General features: G+C 38.9%; 1 protein-coding gene across 1 annotated transcript; it reads left to right on the plus strand.

The window, feature by feature from the left end:
• The first annotated feature begins 45 nt into the window (after nucleotides 1-45).
• sesn4 (sestrin 4) lies at nucleotides 46-18,489 on the plus strand. Its single transcript, XM_066650040.1, has 9 exons — nucleotides 46-236; nucleotides 7,948-8,148; nucleotides 8,385-8,567; nucleotides 9,524-9,754; nucleotides 9,998-10,112; nucleotides 10,281-10,408; nucleotides 12,785-12,951; nucleotides 13,112-13,256; nucleotides 13,479-18,489. The coding sequence occupies exons 1-9, from the start codon at nucleotides 171-173 to the stop codon at nucleotides 13,566-13,568; spliced, it is 1,326 nt and encodes a 441-aa protein (XP_066506137.1). The 5' UTR covers nucleotides 46-170; the 3' UTR covers nucleotides 13,569-18,489.
• Nucleotides 18,490-18,491: the final 2 nt, after the last annotated feature.

An 18,491-nucleotide genomic window follows, 5' to 3' on the forward strand; every position in this document is an offset into this window, starting at 1 on the left:
TTGGTTGCAGTTCCTCCGTGCTGCCAGTCTGCCGTTGCTCGTCCAGTAGAATCGCTGCTGATGTCCGGACTTGCAGATCTCTGAGCAGCGGCTCGGCTTTTGTTAGTGAGTTGGTGAAGACCAAGAAAGACAGAAGAGCGAGCCGTATTCATGCACTTACAGGGAAGAAAATGATCATCTGTGCGAAGAAAATGGATTATCACCTCGGAACCCAGTGTCAGCTTGTCCAGAATCAGGTAAATGTTTACTGTTATAAAAACTGAAGCTTGGAACTCAAAACGTTTTCCAGCTAACGTTAACAGAACAGCTAATCTGCGCTACTTCACTCATGTAGCAGAACTGAAGATGGAGCTCGGCTTTAAAAGTTACGCTTTAAAAATTGTGCTAGGCTTTAATAGTCCAGTGCCATTCATTTATATAATTATTTATTATTGTTTTTGAATTTAAGAAAACCGCTGAAGCCATTTAGCAAGTTTGACGACAAAACTTAACATTTTGTACAACGAAACCCTCCGTTAATTTTGAACATCCATGTAGACATGTATTTATCCGCTCACTTCTAATTAGTTGTTTTATGTTAGAATTAGACAAACGGCTAAGTCACCGATTCATTTCCTTGTGTGGCTAATGTTAGCTCTCTGGCTAATTAACGTCCCTCAAAGCTGCTGAATTTAAATCCTCAACCCGACGGAGACTTGAATCTAAAGTTTGCTTTTTGTCTGTTCCCGTTTCTCATTGAAATTGAGCTGTTCCACCTTAAAAAGCACTGGGATTGAATGGAAGTTCTGCAGCATTTAAGGTGGAACGGACATTTCGAACAAGAAAAGAATCCCAACTTCTGCTTCATACTTGAGGGGGCGTTTTTGTCCCTAACTAAACTGAAACAAACCAGCAGTGCTTCTGCCATTAAACATAAACCTTTAGTCACATTAGGAGCTGCTTTGTAGGCTTCCGAGGCTTCACACGCTCGTCATATTTGAACAAAGACTTATCTGTTTAGCTGTAGTCTTTTTATATTTGTATTATCCACTCACTGAGAGTACAATAAGCAGTACACCCAGGGATGGAACCAAACAGTTAATATGAATGTCATTGTTCAGCCAAGTGTCCCGTTTCCGTCTTGAGATTCGTCCTGTTTTCTACATAGATATTTACGGAATGTTTGGTCTTTTTATTCAACGGATCTCATATTTTTAATTCGGTCGATTTGTGGATACGTGTTTAAGCGCAAAACTGTGTTTACTACATTTGCGGTGATTATATATCTACACAACGCTGTGCCCGTGTTTGTATACTTGCTAGCTACATATCAGAACAAATACAGAGCTGCACATGAGGTTTTAAACTGAACGTTAGCGCTGTGACACGTATAATATTTTATTTATCAAACGAGAATCCTAAATATATTTACTCCCATTCAGCCTTCACGATATAGTTTCTTGTATACCTGCCCAGATATATATAAAAAAATCTAGCTCTAGTCAAATATATGTTTGACTGTACACTGCGTTAAAGCCATTTGCTTCTTTTTTGGCAGTTCATATGAAGCTGGTATGTTGGACAAATAGAAAGGTGACTGTCAGTGATGAATAAACCTAAGGAAATGCAGCTTGGCTAGCTGCCTACAGACTCATTTCCGTTGTAATACTGTTGTTTTTGTGCGTGGTGTTCGCTAGTTGTCTGTATTTTAGGGCTCTTTTTGTTAGCATTAGGGTGCTGTGATGCTGATGCACTGCCAATCAAAGTTGTTTTTCTCCTCTCTTGACTGTAATTCCGACTCTTGCTGGTAGAGGGCGTCGCGGGTGCAAACTTCAGTTTTCAGAGGAACAATGGGTGCATGTGTCTCTTATTAAACTATCAGCAGTATTTCTTCCATTTGATGTCTTTTTCTCAAGCTTTTTTGTGAAATGTACCTTACATAGCTGCTATATGCGTGGGATTTGCCTTTTCTTGTTGCATTAGAATTGTGTATTTAATTTTAAGGTGAGAAGGAATTAGGTTTATTTTCTTTCAAAAAAAAAAAGAGCTAAGTCTTTATCTTTATCTCTGCCTGAAAGCATGCTCTTATCAGATGGCTAAACATGTATTTCAGACTGTGCTGGTCACTTTATTATACCGGTCTTTCAAGAATGAATCTATAGACATTGCAGCATAGTTAGTAGATATAGAGGAAGGAATTATTGGGGTATAAAACACCAGACATTGTAAAGCGATATCAATAAATAATCATGCCAGTCTGAATTTACAGTCTGATGTGTTTTGTGGATTAAATGTAATGGTATAGTCAAACTAACTATAGTATACATCAACGTAAAACCGCATGTGTGTTTTAGGCAATGTGCTGAATGTGTTCCACCCGGTCTGTATGTGGGTCTGCCTGCCTACATGCCTGCCTTTCTCTGTCTCCATATGTGGCTTGGCCTGTTTGTGTGGTACTGGCCTTGGTTTTGTCCAAACCTCAGCTAGCTGCAGCTGGCTGTTTTGTTCCCCTCCCTGGCTTCAGGTTGCAAAGCCAAAAGAGTGTTCCCACTGTAGCGAGGTGTGTGTGTGTGTACGTGTACCAGTGGTAGGGACACTTGGCGCATGACAAGGACAGACCCCTCTAGGCTCTCAGAGAATGCAGATTGAATATGTCATCCAGCTCTTATTCAGTCCCTATATTTCCCTACTCATTCACTGCTCGGCAAGATCATTCGCAGGTGAAAGAATATGAAATATAGTCTAATTAGTTTTGTAAATACTCCCTGTATTTAAACAATTCTCCTTTATTTTTCTATATTTCTAACTTCTCATGCCTTTTGAGCCTTACCCACCTCTGTAGCTCTTTAGACCTAACTTGAATTTCTCCTAACAGACTCTGAACACAGGGCCATTCATTCTTTCTTATTTTGGCTCTATTATGTCTTTACTTGTGACTGGCATTTTAGGTTCCACACCTTAAGAATCTGCATGTATTTATTTTATTTATTTATTTTTTTAATTGGAAGCCATTTTTTATAATGCTGTTTTATATTCTTAATGCATTTTACTTTTAAGTATAATATATAATTAATAACAAAACCACATTTATTTATTCACCATTCAAAATACATGTGTGTTTGGATGGAAACAGCTGTCAGAATTTGGTCATTAGGGTGGTTTTGCTAGTATAGCATGTTTGGTAGTTGTAAATGCAGTGTATATATGATAAGATTCTATCTTTTTTTTAATTTATTTATTTTTTATTAATTTTGGCTGTGAGTTTCTTTGAGTTGACAGCACAGTATTTTATGTCTGTGTATTATTGGGTCTTGTTGTTTAGCAGCCATCTTGTAAGGCCTAATTCAAATGTCCCTGTCAGGAAACATTCAAATATATTCAAATCTGAGCATTGTTTGGTTTGTCGATGACAAGATGGATATGAATACTGCCCATAGACCTGCTCTACAAGTCAAGTCTCTCTTTGTTTAAGCAGCTAGGCCAAAGCCTATGGCCTTATCAGTAATTTAATATATTCCAGAAGTTGAGTCTTGTGGCTAAAAACATTTGGAAAAAATAGAAACGGAATTCAGCACACTTTTCATTTAATGGTGAAAGTACCAACTTCACTTAAACATTCAGATGAATTTTAAAGGGACTTGCCAGGAGGATGTGTGAATGGCTTCCTGTTTCATATTGAGTGTGGGGAGGACATGCCTGTGCATGTCGTTGATGACCGTCGGGTGTTCTGTTGACAGTGAATAGACAAAATTTTCTCATGACAGTTTTTATTGCACCCATTATTTGAGAAATTTAGAGGACTTCGTTTCCCATGTCCTCTTGGGTTACTCGTCATCAATGCACAAAAGTAAGTTCTGATCTATTGAATCATAATGGTAATGTATCTTATCTTAATCCGAGTACTGGGCAATGGTATTGGGCCCTGAGACATGTGATCTATTTACCAGGGAAAGTGCCCCTGGAGAGTCCCTGGGGAGAATGGAGCTCGAGCTGTTATGAAAGTCTGAGGTTGGCTTCTAATTCCTTCATTAATGGCTAGCTCGTGTTCCTCACTGGCATGCCACTGTTAAGTAATTAGTTATTAGCTTTTGTTTGTTATTCTGCTGTTTATTTCAACTTAAAAATCTTAAGAAGTAGTTAGAAAAAAATCACAGTACGTGTGCCAGCAGTATAAGGCTTATAAATGGGATTTTATTACCAATTCACTTGTCAGGTTATGTACAGTACTTTTGTACAATTTATAATAAGTTATTAAGTGTAATTTACTTAAATAGCTTTTTCTCAGGAGGTTTGAACTTTGAACAGTTTGGTATGCTATGGAATTTATCCTGGATTTAAAAAAAAAAAGTAAAATATTTATTTTTATGAGCACATGAGCCATCACTCAACATTTTCATACTCCTTATCAAATCAAATAGGTAAGATTTGCTAAATTGTGAAGACTATATTTAAAAGAAAAGGCATGTTATGTGCTGCATGTATTTCACACCCCCTTTTTGTTGTTTTCATGTGGGTGGCTTTTTTCTAGCATATATTTTGCAAAACTGAACATGGTAAGAAACAACACACCTGTGACTCATGACAAGACACTCAGACTCTTGACATGTATCCTGAATTCCTTTACATTCTTTCTTCATGTCTTCAATTGTTCTATACTGTTTTCTTACAGGTTGTTTTAACAAATAGCCACCGTGTAAAAATCTTAACAGCCGTTCTGAATGGTTTGAAGTGAAATGATTCATCTGACGGGAAACGTGCTGACAGAGATCACTCTACTGTAGTTAGAAAGTCCACCAGCAGAATATAGTCATTTTATTTCATATCAGAAATGACCATTAAACCTACATGACACAATCTCTTTCAGCAGCTATTCGCTGCCCAAAGATAAACATATGTCTTTAAAGTAGTAACTTTAAAGAAGAAAATAACTTTGTAACTTACAGTCCTTCTAAGAGAGTCCTTGTACAAATATTGTATTCTGAGTAAGTTTGGGGCATTTCTATTGGTCCATTTATCATGAAATTGAAATGGAAGCTGCTGTATTCAAATGATATCTTAATCCAAAAATCACCAAACTGGGGTCGCATGGTTTTTTTTATTATTATTATTTTTTAAACAGCAACAAGTTATATGGAATATTGGTACGGTAACAATGAATCAGAAAAATATGCTAAATTTCTTTATACTTCCTGCCTGATAATGCCTTGCAAGTATGTTCCTGCCTTGAATGGGTTACATGTATGTAAATAGAAGTCTGTCTGTAAATAGCATGATCATGTAGCCATGTAACTTCATCTTAGTGTATTGACGCAGTTAAAGAAAAACTATCATGACCCACTTTGCTTGAAATGGTTTGAATGGGAATACATACGATGGGGTCAGTTAACATTTTAGACTAGGGGCTTGGTGCTGAACTGAATAAGACTTTCTTTTCAATTCTCCTTTACCAGAGGACCCAGTCAGCAGCTTGTCAGTGCTTTGTTGCTTGTTTTGTATTACACAGAGATGTCATTTAGCTCTTGTCTTCAACTGCTATCCCATCTGTCCTCCTCAGATATTTGTAACTGTCCAATTCTGGTCAGATGCTGGATGAACTGTCCTTTTCTGGTTAGAGCAGGCAAGCATCAGCACTCTGTTGGACATCGGGACTCTCCGGTTCTTACTGTCCATAGTAGTCTGGCTTGAGTTTTAAAATTACACTGCTTAATGCGACTTAGCCTCTGTTTATTTTACTCACTAACATTGTATGTTGTACACACAGTTGTTGTACTCACCTGTTTAATGGACTTAAAATGCAAAGTAATACATGGTCCATACAAGTTCCACCAACCTGGGTAATTGGAAGCAGGGTTTATTTTCCTGATACTGATCTCATTGCACTAATGAGTAAGAGTTGTTGGCTATCTGACTAATACTGCTCTCCAAGTTATGTTGCAAGACTAGGCACGATAAAATACGTGACAACATTCATGTTTAAGTTCAGTCAGAAGCTTCTTTCCCTCCTCCCAGTATGTAACTGACCTCCTTCCCACCATGATTGCCTGTCAGGCCAGGCCAGCAGAGTTGTGGTGTACTCGAAGGAATAACGTCTGCCAGCAGTGCTATGCATTTGACGGTGAAACATTTGGCTGTGAGAGGCCCTGGTCTCCTGTTTCACATACCAGGAAAGGGAAGCAAGACCCAATATATTTTTAATCATAATAACTCTAATTATGATGGCCAAATTGTTGTCTTTTTCTTTAAAAATTTAATAACTCTCTTATGCATTTTTCATTTTGTACTTCATTTCTTCTTTTTTCAGTAGTCCTTTCCCACATTTTATTTCAATGCCACACTACCCAATACACTATAATGCCAAAAGTATTCACTCATTTGCCTTCGAATGCATATGAACTTGATTGACATCCCATTCTTAATCCATGGTCTTTAATATAATTCAGGGAAGCCTTTCCACAAAGGGAAGGATTTCCACAAGGTTTAGGAGGTTTTTTTTTTGTTTATTTATTTTTATTTTCGATCATTTTTCTAGAAGCACATTTGCGAGGTCAGACACTGATGTTGGATGAGATCCTGGCTCACAATCTCCGCATTAATTCACTCCAAAGGTGTTCTGTCAGGTTGAGGTCGGGTCTCTGTGCAGGCCAGGCACAATCTACTGCACCTAACTCGCACCTCCATGTCTTTATGGACCTTGATTTGTCATTTTGAAACAAGAAGGGGCCATCTCCAAACTGTTCCCACAAACTTGGGAGCATGAAATTGTCCAAAATATCTTGGTATGCTGAAGAATTAAGAGTTTCTTTCACTGGAACTAAGGCGCAGAGCCCAACTCCTGAAACACAAGCCACATCATATCCTCCCCACTCCACCAGATTGTACAGTAGGTCCAATGCAATTATCCAAGTACATAGCTACATGCTTTACACTACTGCATCAAACGTTTTGCATTGCACTTGATGTAAGGCTGGGCCTTGCATCTACAGCTGCCCGGCCATGGAAACCCATTCCATGAACCGACTTTCACGATTGAGCTTGTGGCACAGATATCATAGTTTCATGCTGGAATTTACTGAGCTCCTGAGAGTGACTCATCCTTTCACAAATGTTTGTAGAAGCTGTCTGCATGCCAAGGTGCTTAGCATTATAGACCTGTGGCGGTGGAATGATTTAGATGGGTGAGTGAGTACTTTTTGCAATATTGTGTTTTTTAAACCGTCCTTCTCCCTGAACCATCTTATCCATTCATACATTTTTCTGTGAGAGTGTGCATGTGTGCTTTTGCTCAAGGTTTGAAAAGCTAATTGGTAGAAGTAGATATCTTGCAGAGAAAATATTTTAAAACACAACTAAATTCTGTCTTTTGTTTTCCCTTCATAATTTGGACCTTTGGTTTTTTTTTGGTTCATTTAAAAAAAATGTAGACAAGTCTGTCTGGCTATTGTCTTGACCAACTGCTCTCACTGTGGAATATTTCACTCTGTCTGTCTTTGTGCCTCCAAGACCCAGTGCAGAGGCCTTGCTTGTTTGTTTCTTTTTCCCTTTTTCCACTCTCTCAGGAATTATTCGAAATATGCTGCTGGTAGTATTGCTTCTATTTTCTTTCTTTTTCTTTTTTTAGGATTCCAAGACATTTCCTTAGAGACTGACTGAAGCTTTATTACCCACGGCAGAGTCATGGCCCGCTACCATTTTATAATGCTCCATTTGGAGTCAGTGTGCAACACTCCAGCCAAAGATGAGAAACATGGGCTATAATGAAGATGGAAGCTTGATTTTTGTCCTGTCTTTTAGAGTGACATAGAATAACAACAATTTAGAAAGCAGCCATGTTCCTTCTAAAACTAGAAATGTTTTTCTTTGTTTGCTAGAACTTTTTATCCACCAGAGTGCATGCATTGTTATTTTCCTGCTTCTGTCCTTGGCAGTGTTCTTTTTGCCTGGCTTACTTTATTTTTCAACGCTTTGCAGGTGATGAAGGTGAACTCCGAGAAGGAACGTGCCTCTCCATTGTGCATGAAGCCTCTGTCCAGCAGGGGGAGATTAGACACAGTATCCCAGCAAATGGCCTCCCATCCAAAGTATTTGGAAAGTTTTTTGCGCACCCAGCACTACATCCTGTACATGGATGGCCCACTGCCTCATCACTATCGGCACTATATAGCAATTATGGTGAGATCTCCCTAATAAAAATGTACAGCTTTAAAAAAAAATTACTTGTGCATCTTTATTTAAGGAAATGTATATTTTTTTAGTTACAGTTAACTATGAATTGGTGAACTGTTTCCATATAGTTCAGAAATGTCAGAGCCCCACAATTTGCTGAGGAGCTGATGTTGACGAAAACACTGCCAGTACATGGTAAAAGTATATCTCTTTTATGTGCCTTGTGTGGGTGTATTTTTCAGGCTGCAGCACGGTATCATTGCAACTACTTGGTGTCTTTGCACTCGGCTCAATTTCTGCGGGTGGGGGGTGACCCACTGTGGCTGCAGGGGTTGGAGGCTGCGCCCCCTCGCCTCCGACAGCTTGACCACATCAACAAAGTGCTGGCTCATCAACCCTGGCTCACTGCTCACTCCCACATTCAGGTATGATGGAAAGCAGGCTATGATCACAAAATAATGGAAAGTGCTGTGCAAAAAATAAGGTCCTGTCTATTCTGTGTTGTAAGGTGTTAGGACTGTCCCACAAAACATCTTGAATTTTTCCTTTTTTAAAAATATATATTTCATTTGAATTGTTTAATTTAATTTAAAGCCCTGTTCGGCTGGGATTAGTTTTACATGGGGAGCTGGCATAATATCATTTTACCACAGAAACGGAGATGGGAGTGGCTACTTGATTCACGTGTTTCCGTCAAATAGTGTGGCTCATACACAGAACAGTAATAACAGATTAAAACTCTGCTGAGAACTGCCCACTAACCAAAATTATCCATCCCTCAGTGACCTCATCTTGTAGTCCTTCAGAATAGATAGTGGGTGAGAAGATGGCAAAAACCTTACTAATCTTTCACGCAGATATTATCACTGATTTTATAAGCCGTTAATTGGTCATTTAAGTAAGACACATGTTAATATGTAGCTGTATAGCTACCAAAAATTTCTCTTCACTGAGTGATTGATCCTTTAGGTTGTGGATTTCAGTGTGGTGTGTCATTCAGCAGCTGAGCTTAGACTCGTACTTGATACTCGTACAGGATATGATTGAACATTCACCCACATGTCTATTTGCACTGGATTAATATAACATGGGGTTATTTTTACTGCTTATATTTAGCAGTAAGTAAAAGGCTCAGGAATCTTTCCTGAAATGGGAACAGGTTCTCTGGAAAAATGACTGAAATGGTCTGTTCAGACAGGATTAAAACTACAGAGAATCTCAGTAATAATTACTTTTTGTCCACAGGTATAACTAATGTACTTCAAACAAGGCTTATGTCAGTCCACGTACTATTATGTTTTAGTGCTGATAACTATGCCTGAAGCCTTGGTGGCTTTGCATGGTCTTATTTTGCTGAGCTGAATCTCTTGATGCTCCACAGGCTCTGCTGAAACCAGACGAACAGTGCTGGTCATTAGCTGAGCTGGTCCAGGCTGTGGTGCTTCTGGCCCACTGCCACTCACTGTGCAGCTTCATCTTTGGCTCTGCCTCAGAAACGGACACCACACCCAGTCCAAGAGCCCCTCATGGAACACCCCCAGGCTACTGTTTGTGTGATGCTGCCAATGGCAACACAACCTTAACACCCACAGAGCGCACACCTCGAAGGAGGGTAAGTTTTTATTGCTCACTTCAGCCAGCCAGAAATTTCTGGGTTTTTGCATGGGTTCAGTTGGGTCTTTCGGCACAGAAGGGTAAAAGTAGCACTTCTGCTTCTCATTTAGACAAAACCACAGAAGTTGCTCAGCTTCTATCTTGAATCTCAAGCTATGGCTACAAATGAAGGATTAACTATTAAGTTTTTTTTAGTTGTTGTTGTTAATGTACATACCACTACTTTTTCTCCCTTGCACAGTCTCTAGACTCCAGCTGTGAGGTGACGTGTCTGCGAGAGAGAATACAAAGGTCTCAAGACGAGAAAGGAAAAAAAGGAGATCCAATTCTACAGTCACACACACTCCTGCATATAGGTAGGCTGTGGATCATGGTTTAGCACAAGCTCATTAGACCCAGGCAGACATTTTATTTTGGCTCAGTATTTCGGGGCTCTGTTTATTGGTGAATCTTCATTCACTTTTCAACATCTTTTTTACCTCCATTTCATGATTTGTGATGATCTTTCCCTTCATCTGGATCAGATGGAGAAGAGGAGGAAGAGGAGATGATGTGCTCTACAGACCCCTCCCGTTTTGTCACAGACCCCGACTTTGGCTACCAGGAATTTGCCCGAAGGGAGGAGGACCATTTCCAAGTATTTCGGGTGCAGGTGAGGACATTGCCACTGCGTTTAGTTATGGTGGGGCAGTAGACGTTACACTCTGCTCTTGTTGATTCAGAGAAGAAATGTGTTATGCTTAATCTTTCCTTAACCTGAGAGGGAAGCTTGGTACTAGCTGCTGAAAAAAATCTTTACATTAGACTTAGATGTGATCTAAAATATAAAGGTGATGTACTTGCTGTTGTAGTAAATCACAGACTTCAAAATAGGTATCTTCATAGGGTGAGGAGAATTGCAAAAAAGCTAGTAGGCTATCAACAAGCAAGGGTTTTCTGAGGCAAGTGCTTTACCAGACTGGGCATAGTTTATTTATTCATTTGATCATTTTCTGTAACCGCTTTAATCCAGCGCCCAACCAGAATCACTTGATACAAGTTAGAAATACACTCTCAGGGTTCAACATTAAATTGTATCACAACCTGCTCAGTCCCGAGCCAAATTTTTTACTCTCCCGAACAAATCTTTAAATATTAAATGTATTGAAATATAGATAAGGGCACACAGGCTAAATTTCTTGATAAATATTAAAATAAAAATTTATACAAATAAATGTGCATTCTCACAATAAACCGTTTAACTTATTTGCTTATTGCTTTAAATAAAAATGTTTCATAACAAAGATTTCACAAAGGTTTAATTAAAAAACATCCTATTTGACTTTACATTTTTATTACATCTTTGGTGTAACAAGGCAGGAACACACCCAGGAGGGGTTGCCAGTCCTTCGCAGGGTGAAAAGTATAGATTAATTTTAATTTAACTTTAAAATGCCACATTAGCTTCATGTGGAGAAAGAAGTAGAGGTGTATTAAGTGTAAATTCCTGGGCATTTTAACTAGGGCTCGCCCAGAATATTCAGATATTCATTAATTGGGTAGGATTTCAGTTTATAATTTAGAGATTCTGATATTTTTTATTTTATTTTGTTTTGGATAAATGTGGTGATAAAGGCATGTATTAAGCCTTATCAACATAAGTCCTGAACGAAGCCTAACATGCTACAGAAACCTATTACAACGACGCATGGCAAAGCTACAGTTCATTTTGTCAGCTTTTCACCTCAAATTAGAACACCTCCACAAAGCTCTGGTTTGTTTGTGTAAACTCTGTGCCCTTAGGGTATGCTGTTATTTTTGTGCCACCATTCTGTGTGCACACGGATATTTTGAGTGAGCAAGGTTTCCTGAACGCACACTACAACCTACACATCTTGCTCTCTTGTCCTGCATGCTCGATGTCTCTGACCTGCACACTCGCTCCACACTTACCGCCATTACAGAGTGCCTCGGTTTGAGCCAGAAGCAACAAATGACAAAAGTCATTTCTAATTGGGTGGCTTGACCGCCAAGTGGGAGGGACTTACAGGCCGGAGACCAGTAAATGGGCGGATACCGGCATGTGGGAGGCTATGACTAGGGGGAAATCTGAAAATGTCCTCCGAACAGCAACAGATTAGCACACCATAGCCAGTAAATTTATTTTATATTGATTTAACTTGCAACATTGTAGAGATATTACTTGACACTGTAGTTGATTTTGATCTTGTATTTACCTAGTTTACCCGAGTAAGCATTGTTGCTGATGTGCTAATAAAAGTACATAGTGTAAAGTAATGCTAGCAACGATTCTAAATGCCAGTGCAACTGCTGTAGAAACTACTTTATTATCAATAGTGCTGTAAATGTAGCTAGATGGGTAGTTATAACATACATGGTTAGCTGATTATGTAATGCTAAAATCTAAATGACTTTCTAAAGAAGCTTAATACAACAGTTCAAAAAGGCCTATTAGTGGCATCATGCGTGCACGAGTTAGCGAACAACTCAGCGAGTGGAGCCATGCTGGGAGCCGTATTGCAGCCGGTATTTAGAGCGTGTGCTGAGCGCTGATTTTCTGAACAGTAGGGCTGGTCCCAAGTATTCAGGTGTTCAGATATTTGTTCGTTGGGTATGAATTCAGTTTCTAATTTTGAGAAATGTTTCTAAAATTGTTAAATTGTAGAAACAGTGCTCTCCCCACTCCACTCATACCTGCCAACGTATTTGTATATTATTTTAAGTAATGAGAACTATTAAAGTCAACAGGCTGGGAAGTTTCCTATTTCACCACAACACCAAAGGTTGTTCAGATTAGTGTAGCACTGCTTTTAGTTTTTTGGTTAATAATCTACGGCTTCATTTTGATTGGACATATTTCTTTGCCGCACAGAGAATCCAACTTTTTAAGCATAATGACATGTGGAAACCCAGCAAAAAAGCAGAATTTCAACACAATTTCAGAAACATATTTAGTATTCAAAGATCTTGGTAAATGTGTACTGCAATGCTTTGAGAGCTCATTTATTTCTTGTGTGTTTGTGTGTAGGATTACTCGTGGGAGGACCATGGTTTCTCTTTAGTGAACCGACTCTACTCAGACATCGGGCATTTGCTAGATGACCGGTTCCGGAGTGTGGCATCTCTCCCTTCCCCCCATGACCCCGATCTCAAAAGAGCCATCTGGAACTACATCCACTGCATCTATGGAATTAGGTACCATACGTTCCCATCACCCATTCACTCCATACATGCTGCTCACAGTATCTGGTTTAAGTCTATATGCGGCAAGTTTGCTGTCCAGCTGGAAAAATGAAAAACTTAAGGGTGTCCATGTACTCAGAAATCATATTATAATATCTTCAAATATTTACAGATATGATGATTATGATTATGGAGAAGTCAACCATCTGTTGGACCGTAGATTGAAGCTTTATATTAAGGCTGTGGCCTGCTACCCAGACTCTACCAAGAATCCTCTGTGCCCCCTGCCTTTGGCCCCTCTCAAAGCCTTGGAGAAGGTAGGCATCCTCAGGGTTCTCATTTTAACTGGTAGATACCCTACTGTGCAGAAAACAGACAAATGTCCTTTTTAATCATTCTATTTCCTGTCCAAACTGCTATTAATTACAAATGTGCTTCCTTACACTGAAACATGAATCGGTTTTGACATTGTCTTGTCAAATATTGAATGCATGTTGATTTATTTTCTTGTATCTCTTGTTCTCTCTCCTCTGTGTCAGGTCCATGTGAACTTGCTGGTGATGGAGGCTCGACTGCAGGCAGAGCTACTCTATGCTCTTAGAGCCATCACTCAGTATATGATTGCCTAGGACACCGAAACATTGCAGAGAGTTAGAGAGAGTTGTACAACCACTTATGGTACAAAACAATTTCTCACTCATAGGCAGTGGGGAAAGGCAAGTGATGAAAAAAAAAAGGCAGAGAGCCAAACAGAAGCTTATGAAGAGCAATATCTCTCCTTATCCATATCTCTTATGTGTTCTCATTGTCATAGGTTACTATAGTGTGACATAAGATACTGCTGTGAAAAGCCTTCAAGGTGACACTTGAAGGATGACAACAATCTTATCCCCATATATCTCAATCTCTTTCTCTCGTATCTCCTTCCCCCTTCACTTTCTGCATGTCCTTGATGACTTCTTCTGACCTTAACTATGTGTGTGTGTGTGTGTGTGTGTGTGTGTGTGTGTGTGTGTGTGTGAGAGAGAGAGAAAGAAAGGATGTATGTGAACAGATGTGGTTGTTGTTGTGTTTTTGTTTTTTCATTTTCTATTATTTTCTGTTTGAATATCTCTGTTCCAGATGGTTAATGTGCAATTATCTTTACTGTTGTTGTTGTTGTTGTTGTTGATGTTGTCAATGACATTTTTATTGTTGTTTTTTTGGCTGTTGCTTCTCTGTTGACTGACGAATGGGAGAGAGTGAGAGAACGTGTAATTTTCAGTTCTAGAATATTGACTGGTAAGACTGAGATGAAAACAAAAGACCTTTAATCTCTCCCAAGAATCGCAGTCAGTGTTTACTGAGGGCTGAGCGAACAGACAAACATTGAATGTTCAAAACCATTTCTGAATGCTTTCTTTGGATTCAAGTTCAGAACAAGACAAAACCAATGATGTATGGTTACATGACTATAATTTTGTTTTATAGCACTTTTAACAAAAAACAATATAGGTGCAAAAATATGGTACAGCAACATCCAACTGAACTTTAAAACCATAGAAATGGGTCAGTTGGACTTGCTCGTTGTACTGCTGGCTTACCCAACATCGATGTGAAGTTTCAAAAATTCAAAAATCTCTCAGAACTATTAAATAAATTCAGTTTCAGGACTTTTACTACAAAAGTAAAAGAAAAGTAGTTATGTTGTGATATGCACTCCACCAAGAAGATGGAGTTAGGAATAAGCTTACCCTTGGATTTTAATGGTGAAACATTTGTGGTGTAGGACAAAAATGAAGGAATTTCTTTCCCAAACAAATCTGCAAAAGTTCAAAGATGCGTCGCCATCTGCGATACTTTAAAATGCGATGAGGCCAGAGGTCAGCCTGCCGCAATGCTTCCTGTAATTGACCTGCACAAATTGTTTCCTTGCACTGGACTTTTTGCACAAAAACCCCGTAAGTGACCTGCATTGCCTCGGAGCAGCTGTAACTGTTATTGAAACAAATGATCTGGTGAGGCCTGGATTCACTGGTACTAGCTACACTGATGCCATAGTTACTTCAAATGTTCTGCTGGTGGAAAAGGCCAAACTTGCTTATTTGTCTGGTAAAGCCATGATAGTATTGAAGAGTTGCAATCTCCTGATGCTCATGTGAAGGTACGTTTGGAAAGGAAACGTGGGCACCAATATTTAGGATTTTTTTTTTAACTTTATATTTATCACATTGCATTACTATAGCCTTTCCATGGCTATGTTCAGACAGTGTGTAAATACTCAAACTTCTGATTTCGACAGGATACGAATTGGAACTGAAATACAGACTCTAGACCTGACTGGTATCAGATATTTGGAAGGGCAGAAGTATAATTAAATCTAAACGCAGCCACTGACTGTTCCTTGGCCTGTGTTTTCTGAAAAGCAACTTGGCTAAAGATCATTGTTAAACTGTAGAATGTGCCTAATTTTAACACCACCTTTGCCAGTTGTGGTGATCTCAATGCCACTAATACTGCATGATGAAATCCCACTTGTTTTTTTCTTTTAAATATGGTACTTTACCCATTTTATTTACTTCATAAAATAAACAAACCACAGATAAGATATGAAATCATTCTTGTTTAATAGCTGAATATTTATTTTCTTTGTTTTTTAAATGTACCTCAAACAAGTTATTTCAATCTTTTTTTTCAAAATCCTTTTGAGAGAAAAATAATGGAATCATTTGATGTTGAGGGAAATTAGGAAATCCTCTGAATTGGTTTAATTCAGTATTTATTAAATATATTCAACATCAGCTTGGTTCTCACATTCACAGAAAGATGATAGATCAGCTTTGAAGGATGGAGCTTTATCATGGAACTCCTATCGTGTTTTTTTTTTATTTGGCTTTTCTTTATGTAAATCCACTTTCATTTAGCAGATTTCCTCAAGGCATATTGCGTTTTGAGTTTTCTATCCCGATGCATTGACATTTTACTTGGTCTTTTTTTTCCCCCCTCTCTCCCTCCTAACGTTCCCTTTATGCTTATACTTGTACCACATTTTACATTGACTACACACAGTGTGTAAGGTTCCTTCTCAAAGAACATGCTTTAGACATGCAGATGTTGTTCCATAATATCTTCTAAACTGAGAGGAGTCCATGATTTTATTTTTATTTATTTATTATTGCTCCTTTTTTTCATCTGGAAAACAAATTTGGCATCAAATTTAATTTGCTTTGAGGTATGTTTCACAAAGATAGATATTGGGCTTTTAAACAATTATTGTGGCCTAGCTGTGACTTTATTTATATATTTTTTTTAATTCATTTTTTCCCCCTTAAAACATCTGGGCAAACATCCTCCAAAAGTGTGGAAGAGAGTCAATACTTTTGTCAAATGTTTGTCCAAGGGAAACCTTCGTTGCTGAGTTTGTTGTTTTTCATGAATTACAGTAGTGTGGGATCATTGGAGCTGTAGTATGCATATCAGTGGAACACAGAACCAATGGATGTATTTCAGTTGCTCTACACTTTTGGGCCAACTTCCTGGATTTAGGTTAATTTTTTTTTTGTTGCGCCCATTGACTGTGAAATGGCTACTTTAATCCAGGACCATGTGGACCTCGCTGGTGATCACACCAGAGAGCCACAAGATGGAGTTTAATAAGTGCGGTGCCTTCAGCTGACATCAGAAAGGCCAACTTTTGGTGTGGCGTCGTCGCTGGAGGAGAGAAGGCACTAGTGAAGTGCATTGGATGGAGCCCTGTTTTGTTGCATGGGCAGAGCTGCACGTGCAGCAGACTGGCCCACAAGGAACTGCTCAATTGTGCTTCTCAGTACCAGCCAACAACAGCAACACCAAGCCTCAGCACTATCCAGCTGTTCTGCTTCTCAGTGCTGTAGTTGCCTGTCCTACCATCAGCATGTCTCCAGTGGTCGCTCCCTGATTGCCTTGTAAAACAAACAGCAGCAAAGGACTCTTCTCCCCTTTTCACTTTATTTCTGAACCCTTCTATAGACTGGAGAACTGTAATAACTGTGCCACATCAATGGAGACTGAAAGACTTGAAAGAGTGGCTTTTGCCAAGTTGTTTGATATTTACCACGTAAATATAGGGGTTATAAACACACAAACCAACTAAAAAAAATGTAAAAACTAGAAAAATCAAGCAAAAAATCTTTTGTGTCCCCTGAAGTATGGACTTATTTTTTCTATAAAGACATGCTATTCCACTTGTTTGCTGTGATTATTTGTTTCTGATCCGCTCGATGGCTCATTGAATTTAAGGGAGATCCACAATCATTCAGGAAAGGATCAGATGTCTGAAGAGTCTCAATGTCTCAGATGTCTCAACAGTCCTGTAGAACTGTTGTAAATTCGGTAGGATTCCCTTTTTTGGCTCATCAGCGCCATCTAGCGACACGTTCGATTCACTCACGAAAACAGGCTTTGAAGCATTACAAGCCAATTACAGTAGGAAAATGTTAAGGCAAAGCCTATTAGAGGCCCGCTGGTGATGCCTAACTGCAGGTTTAAAGTCATGTTTTTCTCCTCCAAGACTTGCATCTCCATTTAGACATGGCCTTTAATCCCTAAATAGCATCTTTAGTGTTCATTTTAATCCAGTGTTTCCTATTTAAATTTTATTTCAGTCATAAACGCCAGTGTATTGCTTGTTAGGTGATCTACATTTTCTTAGTCTCAGTTAGTGCTATAACCTTTTTTTGGAGAATGTTTAATTACACAAGTTTTACATGTTCTCATACTGTTCTGGGTAAGTCTGGTTTGTGCCCATGAATGATCAGAGCCTATGAAACCTGTTTACTTACCAAGGAGACCTCTGGTGCGTAGCTTAAAATACCACAACTATCATAATGCTTTATTGTAGTCCACAGTAAGGCCCCAGCCCAGGCATGACTGCTGCTCTCCACCGTCACCGTCTTTTCCCAAGAAAAGGTAGAAAGACACCTTTTTTAATATGTACTTCGTAAAGGAGCACCCAGTGGAAATGCAGCTACACAAGACTAATGTTAACAGGCCCAATGCCAAGCTTGAGTTAAATGTGTGTAGCTTATTTTTGGAGTGATGTAGCTCAATTATAAACATCCAACATCAGTTCCCGACCTTAATGAGCATGGTGACCTTAGGCTCATGTGCAGCTGCTCCCGGGTGTTTCTTTCTATTATTCATTGCTTTGCTATGAAGATATATCCATGACGTAAGCAAAGTCATTCCAAATGGTTTTATGTGAAATGCACCTTAAACTTTGACCACTGTAAGACTTAAAGGTCCCCGAGAGCTTCTGTTAGATCCTCCATTGACTTGGTTTAATGACACACAAAGCTTTGAAATGAGAATCACAAGAGACAAAGTGAGTTAAACTGATTTAGGTTTATTTCAGTTATCCTTGACTGGGTTCACAGTCACCTCTGGCTAACTTAAAGTATGAATGTCGGGAAAGGGGTGAAAAAAAAAAAGTTAATCAAAACAAATCAAAGTAATGAAGTACACATACAGTAAACTGGCTATGCACAAATCACCAATCTTTACACCCTACCTTCCCCATAACAAACAAACAAATC

Source organism: Hoplias malabaricus, chromosome 17 (assembly GCF_029633855.1).
Source record: "Hoplias malabaricus isolate fHopMal1 chromosome 17, fHopMal1.hap1, whole genome shotgun sequence".
Classification (NCBI taxonomy): domain Eukaryota; kingdom Metazoa; phylum Chordata; class Actinopteri; order Characiformes; family Erythrinidae; genus Hoplias; species Hoplias malabaricus.

Coding starts and splice junctions, on each gene's coding strand:
- sesn4 (XM_066650040.1), top strand. CDS start 171: ATGATCATCTGTGCGAAGAAAATGGATTATCACCTCGGAACCCAGTGT. Junction 8,149..8,384: donor GGCACTATATAGCAATTATG/GTGAGATCTCCC, acceptor TGTATTTTTCAG/GCTGCAGCACGGTATCATTG. Junction 12,952..13,111: donor CACTGCATCTATGGAATTAG/GTACCATACGTT, acceptor AAATATTTACAG/ATATGATGATTATGATTATG.